Source organism: Macrotis lagotis, chromosome 1 (assembly GCF_037893015.1).
Source record: "Macrotis lagotis isolate mMagLag1 chromosome 1, bilby.v1.9.chrom.fasta, whole genome shotgun sequence".
Taxonomy (NCBI): Eukaryota; Metazoa; Chordata; class Mammalia; order Peramelemorphia; family Peramelidae; genus Macrotis; species Macrotis lagotis.
Window position 1 is genome coordinate 264,309,208 of NC_133658.1, and position 14,087 is coordinate 264,323,294.

At 33.7% G+C, this 14,087-nt stretch overlaps 1 protein-coding gene across 2 annotated transcripts in view; it reads left to right on the top strand.

Annotated features, from left to right (window-relative positions):
- The window catches only part of GNAS (GNAS complex locus), a 179,728-nt gene that overhangs the window by 64,711 nt on the left and 100,930 nt on the right, over positions 1 to 14,087 (top strand). For both annotated transcript variants that reach the window (XM_074210358.1, XM_074210359.1), the window contains exons 3-4: positions 11,256 to 11,310; positions 11,395 to 11,514. In XM_074210358.1, coding sequence (XP_074066459.1) covers positions 11,256 to 11,310; positions 11,395 to 11,514 — 175 coding nt within the window. The remainder of the gene's footprint in view (positions 1 to 11,255; positions 11,311 to 11,394; positions 11,515 to 14,087) is intronic.

The following is a 14,087-nucleotide window of genomic DNA, read 5'->3' on the forward strand; positions in this document are numbered from 1 at the left end:
TAGTCAAAACAAACCTCAAGAAATTAGAAAGGAAAGGAGAATGAAAAAGAGGGAAACTAGAGCATTTTAAAAAATTCACAGACAAAAACAGAAGTCCACAATTAAATTTAGTCAAGCAGAAAAAAATTTTATATATCTTTTTGTTTTTTGCAAGGCAGTTGGGTTAAGTGATTTGCCCAAGGTTACATAGTTAAGTAATTATTAAGTTTTTGAGGTCGAATTTGTACTCAGGTCCTCCTGACTGCAGGGCCAGTGCTCTATTCACTGTGCCGCCCAGCTGCCCCTGTAATATTTTTTTAAAAGAAAAGGAAGAAGTTGTAATCAGGTTTTGCAGTTGTATCCTCTTTTTCTATTATATTACCTCTATGAAAATGCTCGTTTTATTTGGTATTAAAAATAAAACATTTTTAAAACTGCTTTGACTTACATAATTGCATTATTCTTATTATCCCATCCCTCTTTTTACTAACTCTATCTTTTACTGATTCCCCTTATTCTTCCTGCTACTTATTTGAAATCAAATTGAGGCTTCCTTCCTTAGATAGTGTTTTGAGAATTTTATGTATTCCCAGAGCTTTCTCATCTTTGGAGATGATTTCCCAAATTCTTAGGACTTTACTAAGCTCTATATATTGATCATCATTCTTTTTTTTTGCATTTAGACTCATAGTTCTTTTTTATATTCTTTTTTTAATTTACTTTTTATTCTCATTTTCTACAAATGTTTTTTACATTAATAAAATATTCTTGTTCATGAGTAAACAAGATACCCCTCCCCCCATGAATATAGACTTGCTTGGGTGAAAAAAGTAAAGGGGAGAGAAAAAAAATTAAAATTAAAAAAAATAATGGTAATAATTGTAGGTATGGCCAGGTGGCGCAATGGACGAAGCACCTGCCCTGGAGCCATGAGCACTGGAGCCAACATCCAGCCTCGGAAACCCAACAATCACTCAGCCATGTGACATGCAAGCCACCTGATCCCCAATACCCTGCAAAAAACAAAAAGAAGAAAAAAAAGACCCAAAATAAAATAAAATAGTAATAATAGTAGGGGTGGCTGGGTGGCAGACAGAACATTGGCCCTTGAGCCAGGAGCACCCGGGTCCAAATCCGGCTTCAGACACCTAAAGATCACCCTGCTATGTGGCCCCAGGCAGGCCACCCAGCCCCATTTGCCCTGCACCCTCCCCCAAATAATAATAACGAAAAATGTGCTTCAGACTTTGTTCCAACACCAACAACTCTGTCATGGGTGGATCACATTCTTTATGATAAGTCCATTGCAAAAGTTACTTCCATATTTTTCCAAAGTTGCCATTGCTAATCGCAACTCCCTCCTTTCTTATTTCTCCACTACCATGTACTATATTTTCTCTTTCCTTTCACTCTGACCCTGCTGTAGGGTAGCTGAATGGCACAGCAGACAGATCCCTGGTCCTGGGGCCAAGAAGCCCTGAGCCCCCATACCACCCCTTAGGCCCAGAATCCACCTGGCCCTGTGGTCCTGGGCAGGCCTTCCAATCCCAGCCCCTTGCAAGTAGTAAAAAAAAAAAAGAAAATGTGTTATATCTGACCACTCTCCCCCCATGGTCTATCCTCTCCTCCTTTATTCACATCCTCACCCCTTCCCCCTGCTCCCCCCTCCTTCTTATTCCAGATGCCTATACCCCATTGAGTATATATGGTGTTTCCTCTCCTAGCCACCTCTGATGAGAGCAAAGGTTCCCTCATTCCCCCTTGCCTCCCCCTTCCATATCATTGCAATAGCTCATTGTAATAAAAAAAATCTTATTATGTGAAATATCTTGGCCTATGCCCCCTCTCCTTTTTCTTTCTCCCATTCCATTTCCCTTTTTTTCTATTGACTCCATTTTTACACCATATTTTATCTTCGAATTCAGCTTTCTCGTGTGCTTCAACTATAAAAGCTCCCTTTACCTGCTCTATTAACTGAGAAGGTTCATATGAGTATTATCAGTGTCATTTTTCTATACAGGAATACATGCAGTTCATCATCATTAAGTCCCTCATATTTTCCCCCTCTCCTCCAATCTCCATGCTTCACCTGAGTCCTGTATCTGAAGATCAAACCTTCTGTTCAGCTCTGGCCATTCCAAAAGGAACATTTGAAATTCCCCTGGTTCATTGAAAGTCCATCGTTTTCCCTGGAAGAGGACATTCAGCCTTGCTGGGTAGTTCATTCTTGGCTACATTCTAAGCTCTTTTGCCTTCCGGTATATTGTATTCCAAGCCCTACGAGTTTCCAATGTAGTTGCTGCTAAGTCCTGTGTGATCCTGACTGCAGCTCCACGATATTTGAACTGTGTCCTAGCTGTTTGTAATATTTTCTCTTTGACTTGGGAGTTCTGGAATTTGGCTATAATATTAGGAGTTGGTTTTTTGGGATCTCTTTCTTGGGGGGATCGGTGGATTCTCTCCATTTCTATTTTGCCCTCTGCTTCTAGAATATCAGGGCAGTTTTCCTGTAGTAATTCTTTGAAAATGATGTCAAGGCTCTTTTCCTGATCATGACTTTCATGTATTCTCCAATAATTTTAAAATTATCTTTCCTAAGTCTATTTTCCATATCAGTTGTTTTTTCAATGAGATATTTCACATTTTCTTCTAATTTTTCATTTTTTTGGTTTTGAAGTATTGATTCCTGATTTCTGGTAAATTCATCACTCTCCCTGAATTCTATTCTTTGTCTGAAGGATTTGTCCTCCTCAGAGAGTTTTCTTATCTCTTTTTCCATCTGGCCAATTTTGCTTTTTAAAGCATTCTTCTCCTCAATAACTTTTTGAACTGTTTTATCCATTTGACCTAAGCTGGTTTTTAGCATGCTATTTTCTTCAGCATTTTTTTGGATTTCCTTGACTAAGCTGCTGACTTCATTTTCATGTTTTTCCTGCATCTCTCTCCTTTCTTTTCCCAGTTTTTCTTCCAACTCCCTCATTTGATTTTCAAAGTCTTTTTTTGAGCTCTATCATAGCCTGAACCCAATTTCTGTTTTTCTTGGAGTCTTTAGATGCAGGAGCTTGTACTTCCTCATCTTCAGACTGAGTATTTTGATCCTTCTTGCACTTATTTGCAAAATATTTCTCAATGGTCTTCCTCTTGTTTCTCTGCTTGCTCATTTTCCCAGCCTGGGCCTGGTTTTGGGGTGCTTCCTGAACTTTTGGGACACTCCCACAAGGGTCTCAGTGAGGCTCTGTCCTCCCTCCTGATCTGTGAATGACCATAAGTGCCCCCTTTGGCCACGGGGCTGAGGTGGAGGGGGCCCATGCTGTTCTATGGGGGGGCCTAGACTGCGATCAAGATCTGAATGTGGTCAGAACCCCAGAGTCCTGTTCCAGAGGCAGAGGACAGAGCTCTGCAGTCTCTCTTCACTCCCCTCCCTCAGCTCTAGATCATCATTCTTTTCAGTTGGATGTTCTTTTATTGCTTCAAACTCAGTATATTTCAAATCAAATCATTTACCCTCCTTAATGATCTTTCCATTTCTAATAATTGTGCTATCTGTTTGAACAGAATGAGGTAGCCTAGCCTTGAAAGCTGAGTCAATTTTGATCATTTCTTTCCCTTATTCTCCACATCAGTATGACCATCAGTTAGTCCTTGTGATTCTTTGATATCTCTTATATCTCTCCCTTCCTTTCTGTCACCACTGACAACATTAGTTTAGGGATTTATTTCATCACTTCACTGAAAAAGTTTCCTCTGTGATCTCCCTTTCTTATTACATGTAGGTAAAAAAAAACTCTAAGAATCACAGTATGTGTTATAATTTTATTGCTGGCTGTGACTCAAAATTTAAAGCATTTAAATGGAGAGACTCTATTACACATATTTTGCCACAGCAGAATTAAGGAGAGTAAAAAAATCAAATTTGTTTTAATTGAATACACTATTGATGTCTAAATAATTTTTTTCTGGAGATGAGTGTCTCATATATTTTTGTTTAGTTGCTCTCAACTGTGTAAGATAAGATTGTCATTAAATTAAAGAAGCTATATCTTACACATTATAAAGCAGTCACACATGAAATTCTTTTTCTTTGTGAATCTAAGTAGATTTACAGAATTTCTGAGGCTGTACATGATGAAAGGCTCTTTAATGTACCCAAATGTTGTTTGAAGATCACTGTTGCAGAAAAAGTTACTATCAGCAGGGAGGAGTGAACATTGATCTTGTCCTTGTCATATAGATGGAAGATGATGGAAGTAGGGAGGGGGAAAGAAAGAGGGAGAGAGGATAAGGGAAAGAGAGAAAACTACTATCAGAATTCTAGGAAGAAGATGATTAAACTGATTATTTCAGTGATTGACAAGGAGGAATACAGAACTCCTTGATATTCATTCAAAAAAGACATTGAATCTCTGTGTTCCAGGCATTTTAACTGGTTGCCCCTCATGCCTCACATGATCTCTCTCCTCATCTTTATCTCTTGGCTTTCATATCTTCATTCAAATAACAGTTAAAATCCCACTATCTACAGGAAACCTTTCCTTTCTCTCCACTGATTACTTCCTATTCTGTTTATAGCTTGTTTGCACAAAATTTTGCATGTTGTATCCCTGATTAAATGCAATTCTAATGAATATCTCTAATTGTTAGGAAGTAATTTTCTTCTCTATTAATGCAAAATATGTCTCTCTTTTCTATTTCCACCCATTCTTCTGGTTCTACTAAATGAAATAAAGCAAGTAAACCCATTTTTTTTCATGTGATGGCTTTTCAAATATCTGAAAACATCTGTATCTCTCCCAACTTTTCTTAAACCTAAAATGTTCTCAGTTCCTTTATCTGAATCTCCATGGCATGATCTCTGTTTCCTTTACCTTACTAGTGACCCTTCTGTGATTACTGTTCAATATATCAATTTCTTTCTTATACAGTGGTCCCTAGAACTGAACATAGTTCTGTCTGACCAGAGCAGAAGATGGTCCCTAATACTGAATACTTTGTGCCTCTTCAGTTTATATTTCAAACTGAGTATCACATAGGAATCTCAAAATAAATATGATCAAGAGATTGATCATTGTAGGCTCATTCTAAACCCATTAACATAGTAATTCAATTGCCAAATCATTTATATCTCCACAACATTTCTCTCCTTTATACTAACACAGCCCACACCTAACTTCAGATCCACATCACCTTACTTCCTAAGCTGGTCTCCCAGGCTCAAGCATCTCCTCACTTCAATTCATCTGCTGATTAACTGCCAGTGATTTTTCTGTAGTACAGGACTATGTCGCCTCTTTGTCAATAAACTCCATTAACTATTCCTTACCTTTAAAATCAAATATACTCTTTTCCATTTGACATTTAAAATTAATCCTAATTTTCCAGCCTTCTTACACATTAATCTCTGCTCCACACCCTGTTTCAGCTATACTATTGTTATTTCACTGATTTGACACTACATCTCTCATCTTCCATCCCATTTTCTTCATATGTCAAATGTTCTCTTTCCTCACAGTTTCTTGGAATACCTAGTTTCTTTCATGACTCACCTCAAATGACCTTATTCATGAGACTTCTTTTTAGTCTCCCAACTAAGAATGCTTTATTGCTCTTCCTCACAAGTTTACCTATTATCTATTTTGTATGTGCAATATATATATATATGTATATATATATATATATATAATCTGTGTATATGTATATATATATATATATATATATATATATATATATAAAATGTATATACATGCTCATGTTGTCTCTCCCATTAGAATATCAGGTCCTTGAAAACAGAGATCATTTCTTTTCCTTCTGTTTGTTAGCACACTCCCTGTTACATAGTAGGCACTTATAAATGCCTAAATTTGCATTAGGTTTGTTGAGTACCATGTAACATTTTTTATTCTTTTTGATCTTTTAGTCTATTGGAATTTATTTTTTTAAATAAAATTCTATTAAGCCACATAAAATGTTCATATTTTTCTTTCTAATATTGACTTCTTTTGTAGATCAAGAAACCAAGGTTAATTGAAATTTAAAAAAGGTTAATTGAATTTTCCAGGGTCACATAGTTAGTGTCTGAAGCAGACTTCAAACTTAAGATTTCTTTACTCTAAGTCTCGAACTCTATCAAATGTGCCACCATGCTTTCTTCACAGTAGTCATTGGTGTTATCCAGGGCAGGAAGGTGGCATAGTGGAGTCAGTAGGACAGGAGTTTGAATCTGACACTTGACAGTTACTAGTTGTATGATCCTGGGCAAGTCACTTGACCCTGATTACCTCACATCCAAGGCTATCTCCAAGCAGTCCTGATTGATATCTGGCCAACTAGACCCAGATGACTCTGGAGAAGAAAGTGAGGCTGGTGACTTAGCACAGCACCCCTTCACTCAAATCCATAATGCTTGTCATGGCATCACTTCCCTGATGTCATGGTCTTCTTCGAGAATGAAGAACAAACGTTATTATTGTTATTGTTGTTGTTATTGTTGTTGTTGTTGTTGTTATTATTATTATTATTATTATTATTATTATTAGCACTGGTGTTATGTCTCAGACAAGCTGATGTGTTTTTGGCTTTCCTGAAGAAAAGCATAGCTTCTAGGAATAAGAGATGATAGTTTTACTTTTCTCTATTCTGATTAAATTACATATAGAGTATTGTGTTGGACTCTGAGTGGTGATTTTTTTTCATATATGGTTTGCTCAATGGTTACTGAGATTCAAACTAAAATTCTGTAATTCCGAGTGATTCATGGGAAAATGAAAAGCTAATTAAGGAGGAGAAAGTTGAGACTAGGAAGAAGAATGCTAAAAAGAAGAAGCTTATGATTTCTTTTTTCTTATTTTTAAAAGCAAAGTGAATGTCAAGATAGCAACAAACCATTAGGTACTTTAGTATTATTATAAAGTTTTCTCTTGTGAAAGACTATAAAATGTATTGGTATAGTCACAAAATTATGTCATGTGAGAACATTGTTAAAGTAAGACAGTAAAGACCAAGTTTATTTTTATTATAAAATAATTGCTAAGTGATTTGTTAATTAAAGGTTTCTCATTTTTCAAAGGAATCTGTCATAGAATTGGGTTCTATATGATGTCAGCATATAACATTCATTTGTCACCTAAAAATCTGTAGTACTTTTACTATACAGCATTGTTAAAATAATCATTGTTTATAGCTGAACTGATTTGGTAGCCTGAGGTAATTTAGAATAGCCTAAGTTTACTTTTTGGGTTTAGTCTTAAGAAAGATATGCATTTTATTTTGGTGTTGTGTGTAATTTTTCAGTTGGGTCCTTCTCCTCATGATCCCAATTGGGGTTTTCTTGGCAAAGATACTAGAATAATTTTTTTGTCTTTTCTTCTTCAGCTCATTTTACAGATGAGGAAACTGAGACTAGGAGGGCTGAGTGACTTGCCTAGATTCAAAAAGCTAGCTAGTCAAGTGTTTGAGTCCAGATTTGAAGATGAATCTTCTGACTCCAGAGCCAACACTCTTTTCACTGTGCCACCTAGCTAGTTTCCCCATATATACAAATTAGTTTAGTTTTTAAAAAGTTTGAAACTGGCTTATACAGTGTTTCTCTTTCCTACCTCCTCTCATTTATTCTAAAACCACTTTGTAATTCTTCACACTCTGTTCTTTCTGATAGAAAGATCCATGGATGGATGGATGGATGGATGGATAGATAGATACATAGATAGATTCATAGATAGATACATAGATAGATGAAAAGGATATTCTTCTTGATGGAAATACAGCAGACAAGCAATCATGCCTTGGATTAGTGGTATGATCTGGGTCGTCATGGTCTGATTTATTCTTGCCTATTAATCCATATTACATGGGAAATTCTTTGTTTTCTGCATCTATTTATAACTTAGTTCATCTACCTCAGATAATCTCTCAGGAGAGATTCATATAACCCTTTCTTCTCCTTAATTTAACACCCTAGCCAAAGAGTGCTTACTTGTCTTGCTTTTCTGGCCTTCTTCAATGGTAGTGCTTAGATTATTTTTCTCTTATTTTTTACAAACGTTTTCCCCTTGTTTAATTATTTCTCATTTAATATAGATGATAGCTTTGTGTGCTAATCTGAAAACATGCTTTTGTGTGCTAATCTGAAAAATCTAACTAGTAACTTTTCCCCCCCTGTGGAAATCTGTCTTCAGAATTTGAAAGAAAAACATGTTGACTTACAGATATACTTTTTCGACATAATCCATAAATCAGAACTCACTGTAAATATATTCTTATTTATCCATAATACCTAGGTGTCCACATTGGATCTGTGGTGGAATATTTAAGTTTTTAAGTTTAAGCTTTCATCCTTTATCTCTTTTTCTGCCTTCTTTTCATCTGCCTTTCAATGATGATATAGGACATTTAGTTCGGTAAACTCTTGAGTGTCCATGAATAGACTTGGCAAGATTTGTGTGTGTGTCTGTGTGTGTGTGTGTGTTTGTGTCTGTAAATACCTTCAAGGCAATGAAATGGGATTACCAAAGTTTCAAACCTACTATTTTTAAAGAGAAGGAAAATGTAAATAACAGTCCTGTTAATGGTTCTATCTTCCTCACACTCTGGTGTTAATACTTTTACTAACACACTCTCTATGTTGATTTCTTAGTCTTTCTCTTAAATTGGCATTTAGTAGGTTTGTAACTTTTAGAATAAAAGAAAAGAAACACAGTGTAGTAGAAAGAGTAGTAAATTGGGGTGTCAGGAATACTAGATTCTTGTTCCTATATCTGTTAGAGCAGTGACGTGTATACTTAAATTTCCTCTAACTAAAGGTTTCTTATAGTGTAAAAAAGAAATTTGGATTAGATAGCTTTAATAATATAATAATATAATGTTTACAGCACTTCAGAGTATTTCATGGATATTAATTTCATCTGATCATCCCAACAACTTGTGAGGTAGTGTTATTATCCCCATTTTACAGATGGGGAAATCAAACCTGAGATGTTAAGTGCTTAACAGGGTCATACAACTGAATGAGTGTCTGAAGCAGGATCATTCTATAATCTCTTATTTCTCTATAACACTGTGTCACAGTTTTTCAGTGAATGAGAGAAAAAAATCTCAAAGTTTAATAAAAGTAGAAAAAGATAAAGGTAGACTAGTCTGAAGGATTACTTGAATTCTTTTTTTCTGTCTTGAGTGAAAATACCAAAAAGAGAAGAAATATTATGAATTCATATCATGATCAATTTTTTCCTTTTTCCCTAGTTTTTAATTAATATTTTAATTCTTTTTTCTATCTTGAACTTTGAAGTTAAAATATCAATCATATTGGTTATAAAATGAACTCTATCTTCATTAAACTGTATGTGTTTTCTAAAAGATTCCTTTGCATTAATTTTTTAATGTCCATAATGTTTAGAGAATTAAAATAAATGGCATTTTAAATACCAGTTCTTGAAAGCTATTAGTGTTCAAGTTGAGAACAGTTTAAGTAGAGTTTAAATATACTCTGAGAGTTTTTAGCCCTGCAAAATTCTATATCCAGTAGGAGGATCTTTTAGGCTTAATAGCTAAGACTTCTGTTCATTAAGAACAGCAACCATATCTTATTAATCTTTGTTTATTACCTTTAATACTGGCTAATGAAAGACCAAGGAACTAGGAGATGCCTATTTGTTGACTAAATTAATTCCCTACAGCATTATGCATATGACAGGTGCTCGATAAATATTTGTTAAAAGAAGACATGAATGAAAGTAAAAATTTGAGAATGACTAAGAACAAATTCATTTTTTAATTCTTAAAGGGATATTTATCTTTTCATTTCTTGGGAAGAATGGGATCCAAAAAATCTCCAGCTTATTATCTATTTTCATTTGTGTGAAACAAGATTGATAAGGCAGAGGATATTTTATATGCAGTTATGTCTAGTGGTCATTCTAATAGTATCGTTTACCTTTGAGATACTTTCATAGCCCCAGAAAAAGGTTTCATGTAGAAAAATGAATCCATGTTTTAATGAGATTCACATATAACTTGAAAGAAAGTCATTTCTTTTTCCTATATAAACATAGATTTTCACTTTAAAGATCATTGTTATTGATATATTGTTTCTTTTCATCTAGAGGCTTCCCTATGTGTTTTGTGATTATATGTTTTCTGAATTAAATTAAATTAAATTAAGACCACAAATGGAGAAAAACTTTTTATAAAATGCAGAATTGTTGTTTCTTAGTGGCAAAGGAAACAATTACTTATCAGATTTATTCATTAAAGTCCAATCCCTCATCATAAGAACAGTTGAAAACTACTGTATGTAAACATGGAGGGTTTAAACAAGATAAAATGAAATTTTAATTTTGTGCTATAATCATTGTCAGTTTGTGATGTTATATGAATAATGTTTCATGTGATTTTATTTGTATCTTCTAATTTATAAAACCTTTGGTTTTGAAGCATACCTGTTTTCTCTCAAGTTTTGAAAAGCTAAATTCAAAAGGATTTTTTAAATCCCCCCAAAAAACTTCACCCTAGTTGTCTGTATTAGTTTAGAAATGCTAGCATAAGTTTTTATGATACAAAATAGAATTTTTAACAAAGTCACACTTATCAGAAAAAGGGAACAAAGTCCAACATGTGATGTTATAGCCTTGATTTTTATCTTTTTTTCTATTTAGCAATTTGTACTGGTTCTTCACAGTCTTAGGAATAATAGTAAAATTATATCAAAATCTCATTTTAGAAACATTTTTATTGGAAACAATATATGGGTTCATGTTGTACAATAGACTCTTCTCCATTTATTTTTGTTTTCATTTCTCTTTTTAGTTTACTTTATTAATATGTGATTTCCTTATTAATCTTTGACTTCTCCCCACAAAATTGCCCTTCCCTTTAGTCTTTTCTATCATGAAAATCCATGCTCTTGTCCTCTCAACTTTTTTGTGAGTTTATAAATAACCTGTACATATTAGACTTTTACACACAAAAACAAAAATCTCTTTTAATAATTAATAATAATAATAATAATAATAATAATAATATTTGCTGTTACCCCTACTACAAATTTCTCATTCAAGGTGAGTAATTTTTATATGATCATTTTATTTCATACATTATTAAAGAATACCATATATATATTGGAGTGGTTTGGTCTTATAGGTCAAGATAATTTTGCTTTAAGTTCTTAGTCAAACATGCAGATATTTATTGGCAAAAACAAAATGAAATAATTTGTATTATGTGCCTTTTCCTACTTCACAAAGAAAGCCTCCTATAACAAAGTATTGCAATTATTTTTATTATAGGGAGAAAAAAATGAAGATTCAAGATATTAAAAATAATATTAAAGAAGCTATAGAGGTAAGTACACAAACTATTCTTATTTATTTCAAGCAATGCTATTAAATGATTGTCTACTGAAATGTTTGTTTTGCCTATTTTCAGACAATAGTGACAGCAATGGGAAATTTGGCACCTCCAGTTGAGCTAGCCAATCCAGAGAATCAGTTTCGAATTGACTACATTTTAAACTTAGCTAACCAGATAGACTTTGACTTCCCACCAGTAAGTAAAGCTTTTATTTCATCTATTTCAGAACTTCCATTGGTTATATTACTTTTTTAAAAAATTTATTGTGCAGTTTTATAATATATTTTGTTAATTACTCGACCTATTATTTTATTTATACAGTGAACTTCCAAGAAAGAAAATTACTTCTGCCCATACAAATCAGCACCTTCTCTAAAACTTCTGGTCTCTTGGCTTACTGAGCTGTTAAATGATGTGCTCAGTGTGACATAGTCAGTATGTCTCCTAGGCTCAGTTTGAATCCAGGTCTTCCCATTCTAAGACAAACCTTCTAGTTACTTATTTCTCTGTGATGACATATCTGCTCAAATTATTGCAATCTGAACCCCTTGAGAAAATTTTTTAGAGAGAATTTGTTTAGTGTTTTAGAATTTGCATAATGATTTAACTGAGAAGTGGTTCATTTTAATGCTAGACACTGAAAAAAATCTTTGGATTTGGAATCTTGGGATTGAATTCTAGCTCTGTTATTTAATATCTCTGTAACCTTGGGCATGGCATTTATCCTTCTTAGGTCTTGTTTACCTCATTTATAAAATGAGGGGATTAGATTAGATGATCTTCAAGGCCTCTTCCAACTCTAATACTTACTAAGCTGTTCTATGACATTGATTTTTTATGATTTGAGTAATTTTCAGATCCTATGCTCTAATAATCATATGTATAAACAATTGAGTTGTTATCATTATGAATATAATTTATATGATATAAACATACATCTGGTGATCCATATTTTTATCATTGGTAGAGGGTATTTTTACTCTTAAACAGCCTCATAATAAACATAAGAGCTCTTGATCTCTTTCCACCCTTTTATCATCTGGTATAATTCATTTAGTTCCTCCAAATCCTAGCTTCAAGTTAGTAGCATTTTGATTTTAATTCAAGAAATATTGAGATTCTACTATGTAGAAAGTACTTGGAATTTATTTTTAAATATAGGTAAATTACCTGCTAATAATCACATTGTGGACACTGTCTCATATGGGAATGCCCAGGACTCAGCTAGAAACCAATTTGTCACAGTGTTTGAAGGTTATAAGCACTCATTTTGTTATGTTTATTGTTGTTATGTTTCTGGGGCAGCTATGTATCTTTCATATTCTTAAAACAATGCCAAGGATTCCTCTTTTTCTATTGAATCAGCTAAGGAGATAAAAGGAAAACAATTCGCTCATTTTCCTTTGGTTCCCCACCATTGATGCTAATTGATATCTCAGTCAACAAGTGACATTGGTGGAAAGATGGAAGTGGCACTTTATGTGCCACATAATTATTTATAGGGTTCCATTACTATCTCTGAATTGTAAACAACCAAAACAAATTAATATTATCCCACCAGTTTGAAACTTATATTAGACCCTAAAAGAAAGGGATCAGAATGTAAGAATTTTAATAAAAATTGGAAATACCAACTTCATCTAGGCTGAATGTTGGGAACCCTTCCTCCATTTCCCCTACCACATCCCTAGAGAATTTATGGGATGATATGAGTAAGAGTTACAAGAAATGAAATGGTCCAACCGAGTTATGTTCTGCTCTATTGTAGAAAATATCTGCATCACTAAAATCATAGAATCATTGAAATTGTGCCAGCCTTTACAATGAGACTCCTCATCAAAGATATCACTTGTTCAATGCTTCAGGGACCTATGATTTCATTGGCATGGACATTGCCTCTATTCACATAAATTGTAACCCTTTAATAATATAATAATCTTGGAGAGTTGTGCCAGGAGTATGCTGGAGCCAATTTATATCAGTTTTCAGTCAATTAAATTTTAGTGTGATCATTTATACCTCAGAAATAAGAAAATGCTAAAAATCAGACTTTGATTTTATATTTTGTTGTCTAAACTTACATATATAGAAAATAATAATTCAGATTAAACTAAAATATATTATGCATTCATTTTTGAGAGGCATTTGCTAAACATTTATCAGTACACCACTGGTTGTCAAGAAATTAATCACCCTGTGCTCTACTATCTCTTAGAATATAGCTAGATTAATCCTCAGATCACAGATAGACTCACATTCAGTGCTTGTTCATCACTGCCATTGCTGCCAGAATCCCAGAGTTGCCTCATGTCACATGAATTTTAGTAGCAGCATCAAGATTATCATCATTGTAAATTTGCTGTAATTGACAAATGCTCATGAGAAAAATTTCAGATTAATTACCTGAGAAAAAAAAAGATTGCAATACATTCTTCTCTTATCTAAAAAGTTTAATTTTTGATTCAAACCAGAAACAGATTAGGAGACAAACTCAATTTACTGGAGAATTTGCCTTTAGGATCTTGTTGCTATGAAATGGCAGGTCAAAACTTTTATTAGGGTGGGGCACACAACCTGACTGTTCGGTATGAGGGGATTTTTAGATTCCACAAATTATACAATATTCTATTAATCAGTAGGAACAGAAAAAAAGAAGCCTTATCAAAATATTTTCCCACAAAATCATTTATGTACATACCTGTGATTTTTGTTTTTAGCAAGAAATAATTATAATAATTATAATTTAATTGTTAGCACTCCTTTTTGTA